The sequence below is a fragment of the Primulina eburnea genome, chromosome 3, assembly GCF_022965805.1.
Source record: "Primulina eburnea isolate SZY01 chromosome 3, ASM2296580v1, whole genome shotgun sequence".
Lineage (NCBI taxonomy): Eukaryota > Viridiplantae > Streptophyta > Magnoliopsida > Lamiales > Gesneriaceae > Primulina > Primulina eburnea.
In genome coordinates, this window is record NC_133103.1 from 48,343,308 (window position 1) to 48,367,225 (window position 23,918).

The 23,918-nt window shown below is 34.5% G+C and overlaps 2 protein-coding genes across 6 annotated transcripts; one reads left to right on the forward strand and one right to left on the reverse strand.

Moving 5' to 3' along the window:
- Nucleotides 1-504: 504 nt before the first annotated feature.
- On the reverse strand, nucleotides 505-7,169 carry LOC140827756 (5-oxoprolinase 1). 5 transcript variants are annotated; one of them, XM_073190575.1, is made up of 3 exons: nucleotides 7,043-7,147; nucleotides 6,109-6,317; nucleotides 505-4,618 (listed from the first exon to the last, which is right to left on the reverse strand). In XM_073190575.1, the coding sequence occupies exon 3, from the start codon at nucleotides 4,526-4,528 to the stop codon at nucleotides 722-724; it is 3,807 nt and encodes a 1,268-aa protein (XP_073046676.1). In that variant the 5' UTR covers nucleotides 4,529-4,618; nucleotides 6,109-6,317; nucleotides 7,043-7,147; the 3' UTR covers nucleotides 505-721. The 5 variants fall into 5 exon arrangements, with proteins under 5 accessions (XP_073046676.1, XP_073046674.1, XP_073046672.1 ...); XM_073190573.1 differs by lacking the exon at nucleotides 6,109-6,317 and adding an exon at nucleotides 5,223-5,346 and having other exon boundaries at nucleotides 7,043-7,138; XM_073190571.1 differs by lacking the exon at nucleotides 6,109-6,317 and having other exon boundaries at nucleotides 7,043-7,169.
- A 9,959-nt stretch (nucleotides 7,170-17,128) lies between these two features.
- On the forward strand, nucleotides 17,129-22,114 carry LOC140827757 (MACPF domain-containing protein At4g24290-like). The gene is made up of 7 exons (XM_073190576.1): nucleotides 17,129-17,544; nucleotides 18,338-18,576; nucleotides 19,508-19,706; nucleotides 19,831-19,908; nucleotides 20,004-20,187; nucleotides 20,382-20,548; nucleotides 21,251-22,114. Exons 1-7 carry the CDS (start codon nucleotides 17,269-17,271, stop codon nucleotides 21,959-21,961), a joined length of 1,854 nt encoding a protein of 617 aa, XP_073046677.1. The 5' UTR covers nucleotides 17,129-17,268; the 3' UTR covers nucleotides 21,962-22,114.
- The last annotated feature ends 1,804 nt before the right edge of the window (nucleotides 22,115-23,918 follow it).

Genomic DNA, 23,918 nt, shown 5'->3' on the forward strand with positions numbered 1-23,918 from the left:
AGCGAATCAAAACATAATTGAACATCCCTAGTCAAAACGTTAAATTATTCATTCATTTTGGTATTTTAAAGAGCATTAATATTCCATAACATTTTACTAAGTAGAAGATTTTAAAAGTCGTTATAATTTTGGTAAGGGTTCGAGTCTCGGCTCCTTTTTTATGGTGACTGCTCCAGCCAACCTCTCTACTGGGTATATGCTGTCGGTGCATAACCCTGATTTACCTCTCTTCTGGGTATCTGCTGTCCGGTGCATACCCTGATCTACCTCGCTTTACGCCGGGACTTGGGGCGGCTCTGTGTGGGGCCAGCGGGGTGGGGTTCACCCTCAAACAAAAGGTTTCCATTTTTTTTATTACTTTTTTGCAATTTTAGAAATCTATTATATCACAGCCATGGACTAGAAAGAAAAGATACAGGAAAAGAACTAATTTTCCTTGATGATGCAGATAGGAAAGAAAATGGATGAGGAAACATGTGTTGAGTACTAATGTGCATAAAATGGTGAAAAAATCCAAATAATATATATTTCTCTCTGTGTAGGAAACTCATTAGTCTTCAGTAATAAGATTTCTATGCTAAACTCACCATTATTTGCAGAAAAAAACAACATATTGGAAAGAGAAGTAAATTTATTGTTCACTCCTTGCATGAAACAGACAGGGGAAAGGGTTGCCAGCCCCACTTATTGGTATTCTGCTACTTCTTTCAAAGAAGCTGCTTCAGAATGAGCCCCAACCACCACCACCAGGAGTTAAAATCTGGAGAATTTCCCCAGCTTGGACCTCAACTGTGTTTTTGCCTCCAAGAAAAACCTTCCGCTTGTCTTTCGTGATAAGATAATTTGCCCCACGAGCTCCATCTTTCCCTCCTTTTAGTCCCCTCGGGGCATGTACACGTCTTTCTGAAAGAATGCTGACAACAACGGGGCGTCGGAATTCTATCTCCCGAACAATTCCATCACCTCCTCGATGAAATCCTGTACCACCACTACCCTCTCTCAATCCAAATCTATGAAGCAGAACTGGATACCTTTGCTCGAAAATCTCGGGATCAGTCATACGAGTGTTAGTCATGTGGCACTGGACTCCACTAGTACCGTCCCAGGTTGGACCAGCCCCGCATCCACCACCGATTGTCTCGTAGTAGCCAAAAGTATTGTCTCCAAAGGTTAAGTTATTCATGCAACCCTGAGAGCAAGCACAAGCTTGAAAGGCAGCAAGAATCACATCAGTTATCCTCTGAGAAGTTAATACGTTACCTCCGACAACTGCTGCCTTGTCACTTGGCGATAGAAAAGAACCAGGAGGAATGTATATCTTTACAGGAGCTAAGCACCCTTGATTAAGAGGGATATCGACATCCACCAAACTGCGTAGACAGTAAATGACAGCTGCAGCTGTTACTGCCTCTGGAGCATTCCAATTTCCATAAACTTCTGGGCTCGTCCCAGAGAAATCAAAAATTGCTTCTCCTTTCTTGGGATCAATCGTGAGTTTCAAATGTATGACAGATCCATCATCCATTAAATCCTCTTCTTCAATGACCACTGAATCACCATCTTGAACCTTGGCCGAGTTGGAGGAAACTCTAGCCGCGACAGACTTGAGCATTTCTCTGACCGCTCCTTCTGCATTAACCTGCACGTGGTTCATGTAAGACTGGACAGTCTCCAAACCATATTGCTGGATAAGCTCCTTAATAAGAGAAATCCCTCTTTGATTCGCAGCTACTTGCGCATGGAGATCTGATAGATTATCTTGAAGCCTTCTTGTTCCTGGGATATTATGTGCCGATTCACCAGAAGATGGAGATAGGAGAAGTTTACTGATCCCCTCTTCTTGAAAGCGTCCCTTTTCAACAAGCTTGAATGCTTTTATTGCAGCTCCTTCTTCCCATATCGATTTCGAGAATGGTGGCATGCTTCCTGGTGTAATCCCTCCAATTTCAGCATGGTGCCCTCTACTTGCAACAAAAAATACGAGCTTTCCCTTATCAAATACAGGTGTAACGACAGTTATATCTGGCAAATGGCTACCACCAGCACAAGGGTGATTGGTAACCAAAACATCTCCTTCATTTAAATTGTTGCCCCAGTACTTCAGCTGCCACTTGACTGTGCTGGACATAGCTCCTAAGTGAACAGGAACATGAGGAGCATTTGCTACTAGTCCACTATCAGGACCAAATAGGGCACAAGAAAAATCCAGTCTTTCTTTAATATTAGTTGATATCGAAGTTCTCTGCAGGGTGCGCCCCATTTGTTCAGCTATTCCCATGAATCTATGATTGAAGATTGAGAGTTGGACAACATCGGCTACGTCTTTCTCTACTTCCAAAACATTATAAACCGACTCAATTTGAACCTTGATGTTACCGTATTCAGTGATAACAGCTTTGCAACCCGGTTCAACAATCACAGTGCTATTACCGTTCATGATTATTGCAGGACCAGGAATAACATGGCCAAATGCCAGGTCTTCCAGCCTGAATAGAGGTGTATTGTGCCAACCCTTACCAAAGTAAACCTTGTGGTAACTTTCTATTTTTGCGGCCCCAGAAGCAGGCTGTAGAGATTGGAGTTTAAGTATGTTAGTAACTCCAATACCACGAACTCTCACATCACATATCAGGATATTTCTGTTTTCAAGTTTAAATCCATATTCTTGTTGAAATAACTTCACAAATTCAACGGCATAATCTCCTCTAGAGCCATCTTCCTTTAACGGGCTTTTCACCATAATAGCAGTGTCTGTTCCCTCATATCTTAGATTTAAATATGTTTCGGTAGTGATATTTTCCTCTCTAAACCCTTGCATTTTCAGATTCTCTTTTACATGCTTCAACAGAGTTGCTTCTCTGTCAGACACCACTAACACCGACTCGGGACCATAAACAGCAGAATATGGCTCCTGTGCTTCTTCCACAACATCTGCCATTCCCATACCATATGCACTTAAAATCCCACAAAATCTGTGAATTAGTACCTCTTTCATGCCCAATGATCTAGCAATAGCACAGGCATGCTGAGGGCCAGCACCTCCAAAGCACGCAAGCGCATGGTTCCTTGTCTCATGGCCCTTCATTTCAGTTAATTGTCGAATAGGACGACACATGGTCTCATTGGCAACATTTATACATCCCTGGGCGATTTCTTCTACTGTCATATCTGTTGCTCCAGGATCTTGGCTCTTTCTGTAGGCATTGATTTGCTTTGCAAGTTTCTCAAATTCACATATAGTTGCATTGAGGTCCAGTGGCTGATCCTCATTCGGGCCAAATATTGATGGGAAGTAATCAGGAATTACATATCCCAGGACAAGATTTGCATCAGTGACCGCCAGTTCCCCTCCCTTACGATAGCAAACTGGGCCTGGATGGGCGCCTACTGATTCTGGTCCCACCCTGAAAGCTCCAAATTGGAATTTTAACTTCGATCCACCGCCAGCAGCAACGGTGTTTATCTCTAGCTGAGGTGCTTGAATTATTACACCTGCCAGTTGGGTTTCTATAACTTGTTCGTAGCTTCCAGCATACCGGCTCACATCAGTAGATGTACCACCCATATCAAAACCAATAAGGGGCTTATCTGTTTCAATCCCGAAAAGGGTTTGTGAGTATCCAACAACCCCACCTGCAGGACCAGATAAAACGGCTTTGTGACCTGAAAATCTACTTTCTGGGGCCAGTCCACCATCTGATTGCATGAACAAGACATTCAGTTTTTCTTGACCTTCATCAAACTTTGAAATAAACCCAGACAAATATTCTTTAATAACTGGAGTCAGGTATGCGTCCACACATGCTGTGAAACCCCGAGGAACAGCTCGAACCATCGGAGTCAAAGCAGATGACAGTGAAACATGCCTGAACCCCAAACTCATCGCCAACTTTTCGACCAATATTTCATGGTGTGGATAAGTGTAAGAATGCATCAACACTACAGCTAAGCAGCTAACACCTCTCTCCAGTAGACCTTTAAGCAAAGGCTTGACAACTTCCTCATCAGGGGGCTTCACAACCCTGACAAGCTCACCAGAAACACCCTGAACAATTGATCCAGAAGAATCCGATTTTACTTTCTCCTCATCAAGAACAAGCTCAACTCTCTCATCAATTTCTAAAACTTCTTCATATAGATTTGATGGTTTTGATACAGTCAGATCGAAGATACTTGGCCTGGCCTGGTTGCCAATCTGCAGAAGATCCCTGAATCCCCGGGTCACACAGAGTGCAATTCTTTCCCCTTTCCTCTCTAATAAAGCATTTGTTGCCACAGTTGTTCCCATCCTTATCCATTCAATATTATCTGTGGGGACTTTAGCACTTCGAGGTATTTTTTCTCCAGTAAAATCTTCAAGAATCCTCCTAATTCCTTCTACCGGAGCATCATCATAGTTAGCTGGATCCACAGATAACAGCTTCATGACTCGTCCCTCAGATAGACCAGGAATTTCAGCATAGACATCAGTGAACGTGCCTCCTCTGTCAATGCAAAATCTAAGCTTTCTTTCATCAATGCTTCCCATTAGTTTTCACCTAAGCTTGTAATCAAGCACCAAATGTTGCTTGCAAAACTAATTCATATATATCACAGGAAGAATTTCGAATATTGAAACCTGTCAAAATAGTGCAATAAGAAATTATGAAAAAATAAACAAGAAAAAGTAACACGCGTTTAAAAGCCTATCTTATGTAGCAAACACGAGTACATCGAAGTGTGAATCTTGTTGAGAAACAAAGCAGTGATAAAGTGAAATAAATTAAAGAAACTATGAGGCACAACGCAAATTTAATAATACTGCATCAAAATGATTCAGGCATAAGAATTGCATAAGCAGGGAAACATTGGGTCCATCAATTGCTTATGGAGTATCAAGCTCAGAACATTTCTACAATTCGAATATATTATTTATTTCATTGCCTTCCATCAATTTGAACAGAAAAGAAATGACAAAGCTGCGACAACAAGATTAGTTCAAAAAGATTGGAATACATACTTTCTCACATACTAGTTTCTGCTCATGAAACATATCAAGGAATCAGGAACTTGTTATCATATAACATGTTTCGTAATTTTAACTGATTCCATCAACCTCTACACCAAGCTATGTTATTTCAAAACGATAAAGAAAATAAATGGTTGCTGGTGTTATGCTAGATATTTTTGAGACGCTATGGCAGTACAAGAAGATTAAATGGAATTACTCTACTTTTAATCACCTATTTAAACATACAAGCGTCAAATCCTTGTCCCTCAAGCTCCGTATGTTTTAGTTCAAAAGAAAATCCTCCAATTACTACTTACAGTTACAGATCCTCAGCCCTGTAACAATCTCAAGAAGATCTACACAAAAACCTTTAATGATAGTCAAGTAGCCAAAAGTAGGACAACTCATCAAATCTCATCAGCACAAATGAAATGAATAAATAGTAATCTTCCTCAAAACCCAAAATTTATAAGCATAAACTTATTGTTGAAAGGTTACGTGTTGTATTCATCAGTGTTGTATTCATCAATGGGCATAACTCTTTCATTAAAGTAGCCAAGGCTGTCTTGGTGAAACACAAAGCCAAAATTTAGAATATGAAAATAGAAAAAATTAAAGGCAGAGCATACAACCTGAAAATTTCAAAACAGCATTTTATAGGAAGAAAAAAAACAGAGCGTAGATTCAGATCGGTCGTAATGCTTTCCATAACATAATGAACTCCCTCATCAAATTGTTCTCAGAAAATTCATCAAGAATTTCCAGGGAAATTTTCTCAATAAAATGATGGAAAGAAGGTGCAAAAGTGTAATGTGGATGTAATCATTGGGAAACTCAATGAACTTGCTACACATTACTCATCAATATTCCAAAAGTGGTAGACGGACCGTCTCCCACCTCCTAGCGTCTAGACGCTTAGGCGGCGTCAAGGCGGCTTTTTTTCCCTAAATATCTAATTATTCTCTTACATCTCCATATTTCTCCAATAATTCTTCTATATCGGATTCAAACTCAAAATTAATGATATGTTTTTCCTCTTTATCCGATACAAATTGATCGAAAAATATGTCGAGCAATTTTTTTATAAAATTAAAAAACAAAAAAATTCTATATATTACATTAAGCGGCGACTAGACAGTCTAGGCGGTCGCTTTTTTTAACAGCGCACAGTGGCTCCGTCTTTCTAAAAATCGGGGCGATGGACGATCACGTAGCGCCTAGGCAACGCCTTTTAGAACGATGCTTCACATACACATTTAGACAACTGCATCCACACAAAAGCAATGGACCTGGGCGCAGACCAGCCACCGAGCACCATCATCCGCCCCTATGATCGATAATTTTCTTAAAATTAACGAAGCAAAAATCTATGATCCATCGATGAGCCAACTGAGTATTTTTCAGAAAATTCATCAAGAATTGACAAAAAGAATCTTCTCAATAAAATAATGGAAAGAACATGAAAAAGTGTAATGCCACAGCAATTCTTGGGAAACTTCATTGATTTTGCTACACTAATATATTTAAACAAACGCATTAACACAAAAGCAATGGATTCGGGGGCAAACCGGGCTACCGGCATCATCAACCACCCCTATAATTGATCATTTTCTCAAAAATAACCATTACAAAAACCTCTGATCCCCCGATGAACCAACTGAATACCCATTTTACAAAACAAATGAACAAAACAAACAAAGAAAACTTAAATTACAAGAGAAGAAAACATATGTGCACTCTAAGCGCCGAAAATATTAATGAACATATGACAAATTGAACAGATGATTTCCAAACATTTCCGCAAATTCTAAGCAACTCCCAAGTAATTTCACTAAATGAACTGGAAATTTACGCACACACTAATATCCAACAATCATTTATTTAAGCACATCAAAACGCAAAAATAAACACTAATCGGGTCCACTTGATAACAAAAAACAAAAACAAAAACATAATAATAAATTCTCAAATCGCGATAGGATCAATGGGTTTAAACATCTCAAGAAAATGTATAAGATTTATAGATTGGCTGTTAAGCTTGATTTCGGCTACCTGAGTTGATGTGTGCACCATAAAGATAGTAATGGAAGATGAGGTAGTCGAGCGAGATGATGACAGTCAACGGTGGAAGCTTAGATCAATTTTTTGTTTATTTGTTTCCTAGGAAAGATCTTGTACGAATCCTTAGATGCGATGTCATTCAATATTATCGATATTCATAATAAAAAATAGATATTTTTAATATAAAAAATAAATTTTTTATAAAATTATCTAAATAAATGAGATCGTCTCATACAAATTTTTATCATAAAAAATTATAATTTAAAAAAAATCACCGTTTCATTTTCATAATTTATTTCAATAAAATTAAATTCAGAATTTTTATTATTGGAGAGCACAAATCATCGTCCGCGTAGTTTGGCACCCATTTTTTTTCAATAATCACTTTTGTTAAAAAAAATTGAAATTAAAATTCAATAATTAAAATAAAATTTAAAATTTTCTAATTTTTAATGAGTTTGTAATTTTTTACATAAATTTAAATTTTCATGCAAAAATATAAGAGGCTAAAAAAAAAAAGATGTGAATTTTGGATATTCTAAAAGTTTCACTTAGGGATGTCAATGGGTCTGGGTTTTACCCAGATCCGCAATGGACCCACGTGTATGGGTTGGGTTTGGGCATACTAAATGGGTCATGAGGTGGGTCTCAGGTCCAATTTTTCAGACCCGTCCGGATTGGGACGGATCATGGGTCCTATAATAGCCACCCCATACCCGCCTCATACTCGCCCCATATATGTGGATATTATAGGGTTTTAGTTTTATTAATTTTCATTTTTTTAGTAGCTCACATCAACCATAATGATCTTAGTTATTCCTATGTCAACTGTTGAATTTGAATCTGCTTTTAGCAATAGTGGAAGAATAGTTGGTCCTCGTCTTAGTAGACTTAAATATTGCCTACTCGTTGATTTTATATTGATCTGTTTAAATTATATTATGACTTATTTTTGGGATGTCAAGATTTTTTTGGAGAGTTATTAACTCTTTTTTTATGTAATTCTTTATGTCGTGAAAATACTTTGTTTGTTATTATTAAGTGTGGTCAAAGACATGAATTAATTTTCCACAATGTTGTATTTAGAGACTTGTCTGTTTCATAATTCAGTCATGAGAAGAAATATTAATTTTTTATTTTAAAAAAATTCGGGTCTCACGGGTCTCACGGGTCTACCTGGCCCCGTTTCGTATTCGAGATGAGGTGGGTCCGACGAATATTTAACCGGGGTAGGGCGGATAATGGGTAAAAAAAATTTCATGGGGAGGGTATTGGGATTAGCCAAACCCGCCCCATACCCACCTCATTGACATATCTAACTTTCACTTAGACAGCTTTATTTTATTTATATAATTACAGGAAATTATATCTTTTTTTAGAAAAAAAAAAAAAAAAGCTTGTGAATTTATTAAGCAAGATTATTCATTACGAATTCAACCAACCATGATCTTTTGTTCATTCATACAAAAGATGAAGGAGACGAAGAAGCAAATTTTGCAATTTTATAGGCTACTTTATTCGTCGATCTAAGTTCATAAACGATTTCAGAGATAACTCGGGCCTGCAAAAGATGATTGATATCATATGCACACGTGTCAGTAAATTACTTATTGCTTACAGAATAGGAAGCAACTTGAACTTTTTGAAAAATCTTTTCATTTATTAACATCTCTTTGTCGAATAGTCAGTAACTCTCCATAGACAGCAGGTAGAGGTTGATTAATTTTCTTTCCAAAAGCTAACTATAATCTTCCTTGACTATCCCGAATGACACCACCTACACTGTAAAGGTTCAAATTTTCATTATTATAGTCATCGACATTAAGTTTGAAGGCACTTGTAGCTGGTTGTTAACACCTTTTCTCTAACAATATGGTGTTCAAGAGACTTGACCTTATGGAAATCTGTAAGAAGGGACAAGCTCTGTGGGGACCCGGACGCTAATCATAGTCATAATCGTAATTGGGACTAATTAATCAATTAGTAAAACAGGGTCTAAATTTTTTTTTAAGATGCGGAACGTAGTGACAACAATCTAATATACAACTCAGTATATAATAAAGTACAAGTCCTGTACCGTCTACAAATCAGTACAAACCAAGGTTCAACAACTACTATCAAGTGTTCGCACCCTATACACAATCCAAGTCCGGAGCCTCCACTCTAATCACGATCTCTCCTCATCTCCTGAACCCTGAACCTGTCCCACCTGTTGTCAAGTACACATACAAACAAGACAACAGCCGGATAACTCCGGTGAGAATAAATCCCAGTATAAATCAAAGAACGTGCAGTCATATGTTCAATACAAAGCATGAAACAGATAACAGTAATACATATCAAAATCAGAAATGTAAACAATTTCAATCTGTCGACAATACTCGTGACTCCACGATTCAGACTAGACTCAATTCTAGCCTAGGGATCCCGATGTCCAGATGTGGCATTCCTATATCGACAAACAGTAATAGAAAAGACTCCAGTTCTATCCAAGTCGATATAACCAACATCCAGTGTCCAGACGCATCCGTCATAGACTATGGTCTATCGTCATATCTTGTGACATCGTGCAATGTACCCGTGGTTACCTGCCACTATCAGGTACTTCTGTCACAAGATTACTCGTCTAATGCATGCTCCTATAAATCCATAGAACAAGCATTTAAATCAAATCATTAAACACAATGATAAACGATTAATAAGTATGTGATTTAGGGAAACTCAAGTATATCCTACTTGAGTCGATGTCCCAATACACATTGACTTATACCTTTCGTTGCAGTTTCGATCTGGAAATCCAAACTCTGTCAATCCCTCAATCTGGCAATGGCAATACCAATAATCTCCTATCAATATACCGTTCAAATTACTAACAATCTAATTAATTTGGAGTTAATTCAAAATCAACGGCATAACGGTACAATCTCAGTATCCTCGTCAATACCATATCAACAGACATCAATTACAAATCATAACTCATATCCATTACAATCTGTAATTCAATCACAATTCAAATCTGTCCGGTATAAATCAATATACCCTAAAAATTCATAACAATTCCATAATCAGTCCATTTCTCAATCTGATTTCGATTCTACGATGTCTAACATGTCAAGAACACCATATATGAATCCTATTCAATTCTGACAATATCATAATTTCAAAATATGTCAAAACGTAGCAAAACTTACGTCCCGTAGTAGCCTGCGTTGATAGGAACACAGTACTGAAGTCAGATTACAATTCAGACGGACGAATTTCTCAGAAAAGGCGTAAGGATTTTTAGCTCTTTCACAGAAACCTTTCTCTACGATTCTTTTCTTTTCTTCTGATTAATTGCAAGGATATACGTATATATATATATCCCAATTGCATGTATAGCTACGTGGCTCATTTTTACAATTTTCAGCCGGCGCTCGGGCGGTCAAGAATTACCGCTCGGGCGTGTGCTTGGCGCTCGGGCGGTTAAAACTTACCGCCCGGGCGCGAGGTGTTCTGCCTCCCGATTACTCTTTGGCGCTCGGGCGGTCAAAAACTACCGCCCGGGCGCCACATCTTCTGTCCAAGACATGTTTTTATGGAACTTTGGCGCTCGGGCGGTCATTTCTTACCGCTCGAGCACCACTAGTTCTGTCCAACACTTGCACCCTTCACATAACATCTTATTTCATGTCCCGATTAATCCTTTCATAATCATGTCAAATTATATATCAATAATTATAGATTACTAGGATTAAATTTCCGGACATTACAAGCTCCAAGAGACATTTTCTGTCATCTCGAGTCTACTATTACCATGAAGAAAATTTTGCCTCTCTTTTTAAAATATTAGCATGATGCACGTGCGTTGCACGTAATATATTATAAAAATTAAAAAAAAATTATTTTCTAAAAACAATTTGAATCATTTTGTTATTTATAGGGCTTAATTTCTTATCATATTAGACGATTTACAAGAACTTATATAACTTACTTTCAAAATTGTTTCTCAAATTAAAATTCAAGCACTCGATTTTATGTTATATAATAAATTGTAATGAACATAATATATTAAACAAAATGAATTGAAACAAATTTTTAAAAATATATATATATATATTCAAACATCACGTGTAAAGCATAATAACATAAAAATCAATCAAATTATGGATTTTATCAATGTATAAATCAATAAATCATCATCTACAAAAGCGAATTATACTAAAGACAAATGATTCTTAATTTAAAATTACTGTGACTAACTCATAAAAACAATATTAAAACAAATGAAATAGTATTATTGATATTAAAATGTAATTCATAATATTTAATTTAACCTCCTAAAGAATTTTTTTACTTTTTATTTTTACAATTCTATATCATGGATAATAAATTCTATATATCGATCTTTCGTAGATTAATATTGATGACTATTAATTTCTTGTTAAATAAGTTTTAAAATAAGAAATAATCAACATATGTAAAGAAATGCATATTCAAATAATATTATATGGTAAATATCAAATAAACTCGTGTAATAATTATTAAATATAGATTTTAAAATATTGGTATGATTTTCACCATTAAAATTTGAAATATAACAAAAGAAATAAACTTTCATAAAAAAATATTATTTTTGTATCTATTGAATTAATTATTTTGATTTCAAAATAACTAAATAAAGATATTAAATATCATATGTAAAAATTCTCATACTTTGACAAATGCTAATCAATGATCATTATAATTATATTTATTATAAGGATTATATCATATATTGTTTTTACATTAGAAAATAACTTAGAGTCTTTTTATTGCTCATTAAATCTGTTTTCATGAATTACATATTCAAAGTTTTGATTGATGATTGATTTTACAAGTAATACATGTAATTTTTTAGTTATACAATTTAATAAAGTAATTATGCCTATAACATATATATTCGTTATAGATGATTTTTTTCATATTTTTTTAAAATCGTACTATGTTTTAAAATCAAAATTAAATTCTTTACATTCAATTTTTTGTTAAAAAACACATTAACTATGTTAGTGATTCTACTATTGCACATATTGTTACAAATTTTTCATATATCTTTTTTGTGATACTATAATTTATTACTTAATTAGAAATTGCACTAAAAATATAATTACAGAATTACAATAAAATCACTGGAAAAAAATGAGAGAGAAAATTAAAATGACAAAAGATTTAAATGTAGTATGAAGATGGGTTATTTGATAAAATTAATATAGGAGTTACATTCTATTCTTGAAGTGTGTCTAGAAGGTTAATTTGTCATTGCATAATTGGAAAACAATGCCTTTTATCCACACTTTTATATATAATATATATAATATAATTACAGAATTACAATAAAATCACTGGAAAAAAATGAGAGAGAAAATTAAAATGACAAAAGATTTAAATGTAGTATGAAGATGGGTTATTTGATAAAATTAATATAGGAGTTACATTCTATTCTTGAAGTGTGTATAGAAGGTTAATTTTGTCATTGCATAATTAGAAAACAATGCCTTTTATCCACACTTTTATATATATATAATATAAATATATTAAAAATAACTGAATATTTAAAAAAATCAAAAATAATTCTAATTTCCCCCTTCTAAAATAATATTGTAAGTTAGCATGATCGTGATTATTCAAAAAAATACATTTTTAGGAGATTTAAAACATTTGACTGTCAAGTTTGTTTTCTTAACTATAATATAAACTAGTAAAAGACGCACACGCGTTACATATGTTATTATTATTTTTAATTTGATCAAATAATATTAAAAAATTAACACAAAATTATTTTCAATTTGGACGAGTTGTTCGATTTAAAATGGAAGTTTTGTTTAGATATTTTTCAATATAAAATATGGAGTGACATGAAGAGATTTAGTATTGTAAGAAGGGTAATTATGGAATTAAATATTTTGATGTCCTCTAAATTAGTTATTTTAAGGATCTCACACTTAATAATATAGTATAAATAACTATAATATAGACATGGGAATCCATTTCCATAAACTTTTTTCCCCCTTTTCACTAACAAATTATTCCATTACAAATCAACATGTACAAATGTTTTCAGTCACAAATGAATAAAGTAAAAACATGTTAGCTAAAACCTCGACGAGCCAAAACATGAGCAACGCCGAAACGGTGTTAGCCTCCGGGGGGCACGCGCACAAGCAGCCCTGATCTTGGCAGCAAGCAAAGCAATGTCTTGTGCAGAAGGTGCGGGATGTCAACTAATATGGTAACATCTGTTTCAGCATGCCAAGAAGACGACTCCCTGTCAAATTTACGCTTTGCTTCGAGACGTTCAAAATAAGAATTCAGTCATTTCAAAACTTCTCAAAGTTGTCAAAATTCCTCATATAATATGGAATCAACTTGTGCGAGACTTGTCTTATTTTTAAAATCTCCGACAAAACACATAATTTTATATAACTTATATTTGTATTATGAGTTTTTATATAAAATTATGAGTTTTGTTGAGTTAACTGTGCATAAGTGAAAGTAGCATCTCATTGGAAGTTCTCGTGTATCAAGCTACTGACGTTGCACATCTGGTTGGTTACATAAGTCGTAAAAGTGTAACGCCAGATCTTATTGGGTAATAATATCTCTACTGATGGCAGACCCAATGGTACAGATAGGCTAAAACTGGTATATAAAGATATAAGACATAACCAACAGATAGACACAGACTTCCCCATACTCATGAACCCAACAGCTCGATCTATTTGCATCCTAGTAAATGTACTTTATGTTGTTACGAGTATAAGAATTAAAGTTACTTCTTAACTAAACAATTATAACTTCTAATCTAATGATTAATGTTTGATCCTAACAAATTCTTATCTGCTATCCCACATAGTAGTTTAGTGTTGAAAATTTTTGTTTTTCTTTTTAAATTTTTTTGTTGACTTCATCAATTCTTGCAAAACTTAATAAGCCCATAGAAATAAATATTCAACCTATATTGTCAAGTGTTATATTAAAAAGAAATATATTATTAAGCCCATATCATTAGAAATAAATATTCAGCCCAAATATATATTAGAATAATATGGTATCAACATTCTAGAAAGTTTCCTTAAATTTTTTATTTTGAAATATTAAGTTTGCAATCCTATGATGGATACTTTTGATGTCGAAATAAGCCAAATATACATATTATAACAAGTGACGTGTCCAATAAAATTATCTCTATGAATGTTCACCTTTTATACACGTTACATTTATCGTGCCCATGGTTTTGACATTTTGCAAGTATCATTTATTGCGGCATTTATTTTGGCGTATTCACTTTTTCTCTTCCACTAATACTTAAAAAAAATTGATTTCAAAGGTATAAAATTTTCTAAAATCTAAATGAATTCATTCACTTGTCAATTAATGAAATGATAATGAGTATGTCTATTGTAAGACGGACTCGCGAATCTTTATCTGTGAGACGAGTCAACCCTATCGATATTCACAATAAGAAGTAATATTCTTATCATAAAAAGTAATATTTTTTCATGGATGACCCAAAAAAGATATCTGTATCACAAAACACAACCCGCGAAACCGTCTCACATAAATTTTTGTCAATGATAATAACAACAAATATTGTTGTTGGGCTTGTTACTATTGTACTAGCATATAACGCGTGCATAAAAAACAAACAATTTATCAAACAATTATATCTTAATATTTTAGTAGATACAAATAAATTTCATCTAATAAACATTATTGTAAGAACCTATTTTAGTAAATTGTATTAATAACTCAATAATTTGTTAAATCATATTAAGTAACTCAAAAATTTTAAAAATAATTAATAACGTTAAAAATCCATGTGGAGTTGCAAGTACCTAAATGAGACTACAATTTAGTCTACGCTAAACCAACAATTCACCAACCACCATAAATCAACCCACCACTAACGTCAATTTGATTCAATTTCGATCTTTTTTTTCCCGTGTATGGTTGACGTGGTATCGAAATGACACACATAATCTATGGGTGTGTTTGGTTGAGTGGATTAAATAAAGATAGATTAATAGTCAAATATTTATCGTTAAAAATTTAAGTTGTTTTAATAATCATTTTGACCCTGTTGAAGATCCAATTTTATGGATAACTATTTGATTAATAAAATTGGATCTTAAACCGGGTCAAAATGATTATTAAAACATCTTAAAATTTTAAACATAAATATTTGACTATTAATCTATCCTTATTTAATCCACTCAACCAAACACACCCTATATATATATATATATATATATGGTAGTATCACATCCATAACATCCCCGATACAAATTTGACCATATCGAAAATAGATAAATATACATTTTATATGTGTGTGTAGAGCTGTCAATTTGGGTGTGTTGGATCGGGTTAAAACAATAGTTCTCTTCAAAAAGTGCTCAATCCGAATCCAACCTGAACCCGAGCCAACCCGAAAACTCTCAACCGAACTCGAACCCAAATCAACCTGATCAACCCGATTAACCCGATTTTGAATTTTTTTAAAGAAAATTAAATAAAATTAAAAAAATAATATTTTAATTTAAATACATAATAACAAAATCTCCATCATATATGTGATTTAAATTTGAAAGTCTAGTCGTGGAAAAATATAGTATATTTACTAAATCAAATAAACAATTATTTAAAAAATAAAAAAATATTCAAAATAAATAATAAATCATGAAAATTTATGATCTAAATATATTATCGGATCCAACCCGAATCCGAAAACACCAAACGTAAATTTTGTTAAGGAATTTTAATCTTTCGTTTATAAAAAATGTTCAAAATAAATTATCGGATCCAACCCGATATCACCCAAACCTAAAAACGCCAAACCTAAATTTGATTTTTTTTCAGGTTAAATCGTGTTATATATAATCGATGAGGACAAAATTAGTTGGTTAGATTAGAGTAGGACAATGTAAGTGTGACCATTGCCAACTCTAAAACTTTCATCAGTCAACATATTTTCTACACCCACCAAAGTGGACCACTCTCTTAAATTTCTGAATTCATCTCTTTTACATTATATAAATATATATATATATATATATATATATATATATATATATATATATGCATATCCCGTGCACACCTATGTGAACACCGATGAGGTGTCGTTCACCTATTGGATGCGCAATTTTTTTATATTTCATCACATCCAATAGATGAGTGACACATCATCGGTGCTCACATAGATGTGCACGGTAGGTGTACAACATATCAAAATTCTATATATATATATTATAACATATGATATTATATTATGAAATTACTTCCCATTTGCTTTACTTTTTGGCATTTATCATGCAATTATTCGAATAATGTATTACTTTAGTAATTAAAAGATTATGACAGCAAATTATTGGATAATATATGGGGAGTGTTTAGTTGTCTTTGTAGAGTTCTTTGAATCGAATCGTGATAAGGCGATTCTCTCAATATACACGTTTGTTTTGTTAATATATCTTACGTTTATCGATCGTTATTTAATCTAGTTCAATCAATCAATACATAACAATCAAATATCTCGATTTCTCGCAAATATTTCTAATAATCACATCAAATAATCAATTAAAACTAACTACAACGTCGATTCATCACAAATAATTTCAATAATCGCGCATTAAATAGCGGATTAGAACTGATTGCAATCATTAAAAATAAGTTTTTAAAAAGTATTTTGATTTAAATTTTAAATTATTAGTTTAACAATCAAATTGAATAAAAACAATTTTTTATTGCAAAATTTTTTGTGAGTCGATCATGTGAGACATATATCATTTTAGAATCATATATGAAAAAATATTATTTTTTCATTATTATATATAAATAGATGCAAAGGCGGAGGCACGTCATTTCTCACCCGGGCTAAAACAAAAAATTTATATGTAATTTTTTTTACAATTTTGGATAAATTTGATATTAGTTCGGGTAGATCAATTTTAAAATATTAAAATTCTAGCTCGGATAGAATCGGATTTCTGACTCCGCAAAAAAATTATATTGACATTGTAATTCAAAGATGCTATTTAAGGCAAATCAAAATATGATGTCAAAATCAACAGCCGAAAGACGGTGAAAGTTTCAAACTGAAGTCTTAGCATTTCCCATCAAACAACCACCCTTCTCTTTCTCTCTCTCACACACACGCACTACTGTTCACCTTCAAGCCAAGACGACGCCGTTGCTCCGCCATGTTTGAATCCGAGGAGTACGAGAGTAGGCCCATAGAGGTGCGGGCGACGGAGGCTTTGGGCCAGGGGTTCGACCTTGCAAGTGACTTCAGGCTCAAGTTCGTGAAGAGGTGTCCCGAGGGTGGTAGATTGGTGGTTTTGGATGAAGAGACGAGGCGTGACGTTGTCGTGCCGGGGCTCGGCGGAGGAGTCACGATTCCGGGCGTGCCGGAGTGCATCCGTGTCGATAAAGGGGATCACATAAGGTTCAAGTCTGATGTTCTCCAGTTCAATCAGGTTATTTGTTTTTCTGAATTTTGTATCCTTACATGAGCTCGTGGGATTGATTCTTCTTTTTAAAAAAAAAAAAAAAAAACTGACATTTTTTTAGATTGTTGTGGTGTTAGTTTATATCGGTGTTTGAAAGCATCAATCGATAATCTGTTAATAAATCATTTGTGTTGGATATGTGTTTTGATCCGACATTGTTGGGTGTTGGCTAATAAGCTCGAACAACTCTTTTATGTAGAAGGGTAGTCTCTTGGGATTGGCTTGCTGTGAACTTGTAATCAGCCTGTGTGTGTAGTTCGGGGTCCAGGAAAGGATTTGTTTTCTTTAATCGACAGTGATCATATGACTTTGATGTCATGAAGAATCGAGTGAACTTTTGGGTGTGTGAGTGAGCCAGCCAGACAACAATCGTGTTGTAATGTTAGTTATAGTTGTTGAAGATTGAATTATTTTTTGAACGAAAGATTAAAATTCCTCAATAAAATTTAAAATGTAAAAATGAAGGATAAGACATCTTTCTGATCTATCCTATGTCAAACAAAATTAACACGTGAACGGATATGTAATCTCGATATGAATAGATTCCAGTCACTGATTTAAGTTAATATATGTTGGCATCAGATTAAGAAAGAAAGAATGGAATCATGAATTGTATGAGCCTGAATTCATTGATTTGATCAGTTTGTCTGGTTATATGGATTTTGCCATTGAAAGGGTTGTTTCTGTCATATTATTTCAGTTCGTCTGTTTATATAGATTTCGAAGTCCTTTTAGCTAAGAAAAATTGTTTTTATTGAAGATGTCGGAGCTACTTAATCAGAAGTCGTCGGTCCAGGGAAAAGTGCCGTCTGGGTATCTTAATGCTATTTTTGATTTAACCGGAGCCTGGTTGAATGATTCTGAGGACGCTAAACATCTTGCATTTGATGGTTACTTCATTTCACTTTTCTGTTTGCACCTTAATGCATCACAGTTAGTTCTTCACGACCATGTGAAGAAGTCTGTTCCATCTCGTTGGAATCCAGCTGCATTATCCAGGTAAATTCAACTTAACACCCTTCTCTCTTTTTGAAATCATGAGAAGTTTTAGGGTCGATAGCCAGTATGAACATTATAGTAATTGAAGTACAAAAACCATGATTGTAGTCTTGGTATTATTTTAGTATATCAGAACTTTGAGTTGACTGTAAAGCTTATGCCTATGGTTTCCGATGAATTTTATTGGCAGATAAGCCTTAATTTGGACTTCTAAAACTCATCCAAATTTGTTTTTGATTTCTGATTTCAAATCTCATAGTCATACTTGTATGCATAGACATTTAATTCTGAACTGAGTAAGATTTTTACTTGTAAAACTGAAAGAGTTTGTGTGGCCAAATAGTCTTTGATATGATACAAAAGCAGTGCTTTTGCCAAGTTAATGACTTTCCCTAGAAAAATACTGGAGGATGGTAGTTGCTGGAGGATTAATGGCCTTTTCTGTTGTAGAACTTTTTAAATGACACAGTTATTTAGTGATTGAAACTTGGATTCTTGGTGTGCGTTGGTATTGCATCTTAGCAGCCCTATAAATAGTTTTTGTCGGTGTTGCATCTTATTAGCCCCATGAATAGTTTTTGCAGTGATTTTACCCTCTTAACCTGTTGTGAACGGGATACCATGAATGTGCCCTCCTTTTCTTAAAGCCACTGTGTTCTTGCTTCTATCGTTGGAAAATCTGACTTGTGCAAGTAGTGATGTATTTTTCAAATAAACCGTGGCATGTGAAAATGAGTCTCCAATGCAGAATTTTTTTTGCATGCTATAGTTCTTTCTTCTTTACAACCTTCCCCCGGAGCTTCCCCTTGCATTCATGCTTTAGATTCAGTTAGGCATGTGTTTCCGACCTTGCCAAGTGTCCTCGAGAACTATTACCATCTATTTGTCATCTTCTATCTTGTCATGGTACTGATTGATATTTATTAGCCAGATTTATTGAGACCTACGGAACGCATATAGTTGTGGGATTGGCAGTTGGGGGCCAGGATTTACTTTGTATTAAGCAGAGGTCATCTTCTCCAGTTCCTTCGGCTGAACTCAAAGGATATTTGGAGGAACTTGGAGATTGTCTGTTCTCTGATGCTAATAGTCCTATTCTAGAGAGGAAGGCAAAGGATAACCCAAAGAAGGTTGGTACATGTTTGTGTATGTGTACTCTTGTGCATGTGCCTGTTTGTATTCATTTCTCGATTACTTGATTCTCGTTAGACTATACTATGATTGTTGAGTTCTTGAAATGGTTTCATTATGTAGGTTCCCGAGGTATTTACTCGTATGCTACAGCCACATACCATGCAATTTACCAGCATTACTGAAACATCAAGCAAGGATGTAAGTCACCCTTATATTTACATATATTAATAATAATAATTATTATAATTACTGTTGCCATTATGATAGTTGATTTGTAATATTATTTGAATCAGGGACTCACAATTATATGGTCAAAAAGAGGTGGTGACATGTTTGCTCAAAGTCATTCCCGGTGGCTCCAGACAATGGCAGCTAATCCCGAAGCTATTCTTTTCAAATTTGTCCCCATTACCTCTCTACTTAATGGAATTCCTGGGAGTGGCTATCTTAGTCACGCCATTAACCTGTACTTACGGTGTATGCTCTTCTGATTCTCTGATGTGACCAATAAATTTCTTTCTTTACTTGTGGTGTATGCTCTTCTGATTATCTGATACGACCAATAAATTTTTTTCTTTCGTTGTTATGCCTTTTTTGTCTACACTTATGCATGGGTTTTTCCTCCAGTATTAATTATTAATGGAAAATTAACCTTAATTTTCTCTTTGTAGACAAGCCAGCTATAGAAGATTTGCAATATTTTTTGGAGTTTCAAGTTCCGAGACAGTGGGCGCCTCTGTTCTGTGAGCTGCCCCTGAGGCATCAAAGAAGGAAAACATCTATCCCTTCATTGCAGTTCTGTTTCTTAGGTCCAAAGATTTATGTCAGCTCCACCCAGGTGTGCACTAAATTTGTACATTGGAAGCGAAATTATGCAAAGTCTCACTGCTCTTGATTAATTTTTGGAGTTCTAATCATGATTCTTTTATCCAAATAAAGCATTCCGCTTCATTATAGATGGTTGCACCATTCTTATCTTGCTACTACACCCCAGCATGCTGGCTTACCTAGGTCCTGTGTGCACTCATTAAATGATCCCCTAGAGATTACTCTGATTGATTGTATGATGTGAATTTGAATGGGTAGGACAAACATTTGGAGTTTATTTAGATTTTCGGTATGCTATCTGATATCATGAACTGAATTCACTTCAAGTTATGTTCTTTTTTTTTATATGAGAATCGTGGCTCTTGATCTTCAAATTCATGTTTCATTAATAGGAACCACTGTAACAGGTATCGAAAGACGTAATATGTTACTTCTGCGTATTTGCAGAAGCCAAGTTTTTTCACCTGGTTTTGTTATTTAGATGGTTATTTTTATAAATTGGTAATCAGAGGCAATCCCGAGGATGGGAATTGGCGAGCAGGGTAGGAGCAGTCCCCAATGAACGGGAGTTTGCGATTTCATGTGTAATTTTTTGTGAAATTACGGGTTTTCTAAGAATAACTGAGTTGCCTGACTGAACTGAATTTCTATATCCTCTATTAGTGATTGCACCTGTTGATAAAAAAACCTCATCATTTGAGCTCAACTGTAGGTTGTAAGTGATCAAAAACCCGTGCTTGGCCTCCGCCTATACTTGGAAGGAAAGAAAAGCAATCGTCTAGCTGTTCATGTAGAGCATCTTTCAAATCTTCCAGATATAATGACATTTGCCTCATCTACTTCGACCGCACAGAAGCCCCAGTGGCGAGGCTCTGATGACTATGAATTCTCCGACCAGTTCTTAGAACCAGTCCGATGGAAGAAATTCTCAAATATATGTTCCTCCATTGTTAAACACGATCCCACCTGGGTTCAAGGAGAATCCAGTGGCGTTTTTATTGTAACCGGAGCACAGCTCATAATAAAGGGAAAATGGCCCCGAAAGGTCCTCCACCTCCGTCTACTTTACACCCACTTGCCGAACTGCACGATCCGCAAAACAGAGTGGGCATCAACGCCCGAAGCATCTCGAAAGTCCAATATTTTCACGAAACTGAGCACGACTTTCACATTCACCCAAAGGGCCGTGGCCGATACTCCAAAGCAGCCTGCGGCAGCCCTTAATTCAGGTGTCTTCCCTGATGGTCCACCTGTGCCCATTCGATCCACGAAGCTGCTTAAATATGTCGATACCACCGAAGTTTCACGAGGCCCATATGATGTCCCGGGACATTGGTTAGTAACTGCCGCTAAGTTGGTTGTTGAAGGTGGAAAAATAGGTTTGCATGTGAAGTTTGCTCTGTTAGATTACTCTCAAGTGTAGTTTCCTTTTTGTCAAATGGGAAGAGGGTTATAATTTCTCTTTGGTCTATTGTTTATATCATTCTTTTAACCCATGTTTGTAAATCTTATGCACCTTATGCCTCAAGTGATTCCCTCCAGAAACGATTCTACACTAAAATAGTGCGATTTTAACGTTAGCATTTCTACGGATCTGTATTTGTAAGTTGTTGATTTTAAGTTTATCGATTTGCTTGAATAAACAAAACAAACGTAGATTTCATATCCATTTTATATCATGTAATGGTATATTTATTGATTTCAAACATTGAAGACATATTTCATTTGAAATCCATAACTCCGACTCTTCTTCTAAATAATATCACTTCATTAAAAAATATCAATTCAAGTGCAATCTAAGGTTGACTTTGGATTTATGGATTTGGAGCCAAAAATTTCAAATCCATGTTATTCAAATAATTTTTTACTTGTTTGTTAATTAGTACAAAGGATTTTAAATTCCCAAAAAATATAGTCATTTGAATCTTTTCTCGGAATTATTTTCTCAAATCCAAATCATTCAATTGAAATGCGACCTAAGGGTGTATTGCAAAATCAGTCGATAATTTTTTTATACAATTAATTATGATGTATTATATTTTGGGTATTTAGCAACGACAAAATCTTGTGTGAGACGGTCTCACAGGTCGTATTTGTGAGACAGGTCTCGTATTTGGGTCACCCATGAAAAAGTATTACTTTCTATTGTGAATATGGTAGAGTTGAGCCGTCTCACAGATTACGATCCATGAGACGGTCTCATATGAGACTCACTCTTTAACAACATAACATCAACCCTTTGATATAACCATTATGACAAACTCCACCATTACATTATACTTTTGTTAGGTTTCACCATCAAATCAAATAAAGACAATGACTTTTGTACCCTTTTATGTATTCAATTGAATCTGTCCGCAAATATCAAAAATAAATTAGCAATTTTGTTAATAAAATAAGAGTAGTTCTCTTGTGAAACGGTTTCACGAATCTTTATCTGAGAGACGGGTCAATCCTACCGATATTCACAATAAAAAGTAATACTCTTACCATAAAAAATAATACTTTTTCATGTATGATCCAAATAAGATATCTGTCTAACAAAATACAACTCGTGACACCGTCTCACACAAGTTTTTGCCATAAAATAAAAGACTAAAAGAATTATTCCTAAGAGCAGTTTTCATCGCAACATTAAAAGTAATAGATATAAATGAGTATGATATATTTTTATTCTTAAATCAATAGGTAAATAATTTGAAAGTAAAATTAAAAAGCATCAATTATTATTTAAGTTATTTTCAAATTTTAACATATAATTTATACGTGAATAAGTTCAAAGGTTGGGCTACTTGCGGACTCAGCAATGGAAGGCCCGTCGTCTGGGCTAAGTCCCTTATATTAATTGGGCTGGGCCAATCACACGGTTGAGCTTATTGGGTCAGGCCTTCTTTGGTTGAGCCGACCTCGGTTCACCATCAATCAATAAAGTCATTTGATTCAAAATTAAAATAAAAGATTTGAAATATCTTATGCTATATTTTTATGTCCTAATTTCAAATTCATTCATCATCTTAGTCATTTCATACATGTCACCGACTATAAATTATAAATACGGATCCCACATATAAGGATAAATGTGGATCATTGAATATATTTTTAATAACGCTACGCTCGATATGTAAAACCTCATTGATCGATGACATTTGCATCATATATTTAACGAAAGTAATGAACTATAAATTATAACTTCAGACAATCACGATAGTACATTCATATAACCCTTTGAAAAATTATCGAACTTTAAACAAAATTATTTTGATTTAATCATCTCTTTTCCTACTTAGATCAGATATTTTTAATACCAACTAAGATTTTGTTTTAGGTGGTAACTCTCTTGCCTTTTTTCTTTTTTTAAATTTCAAAAATAATAACTTAGC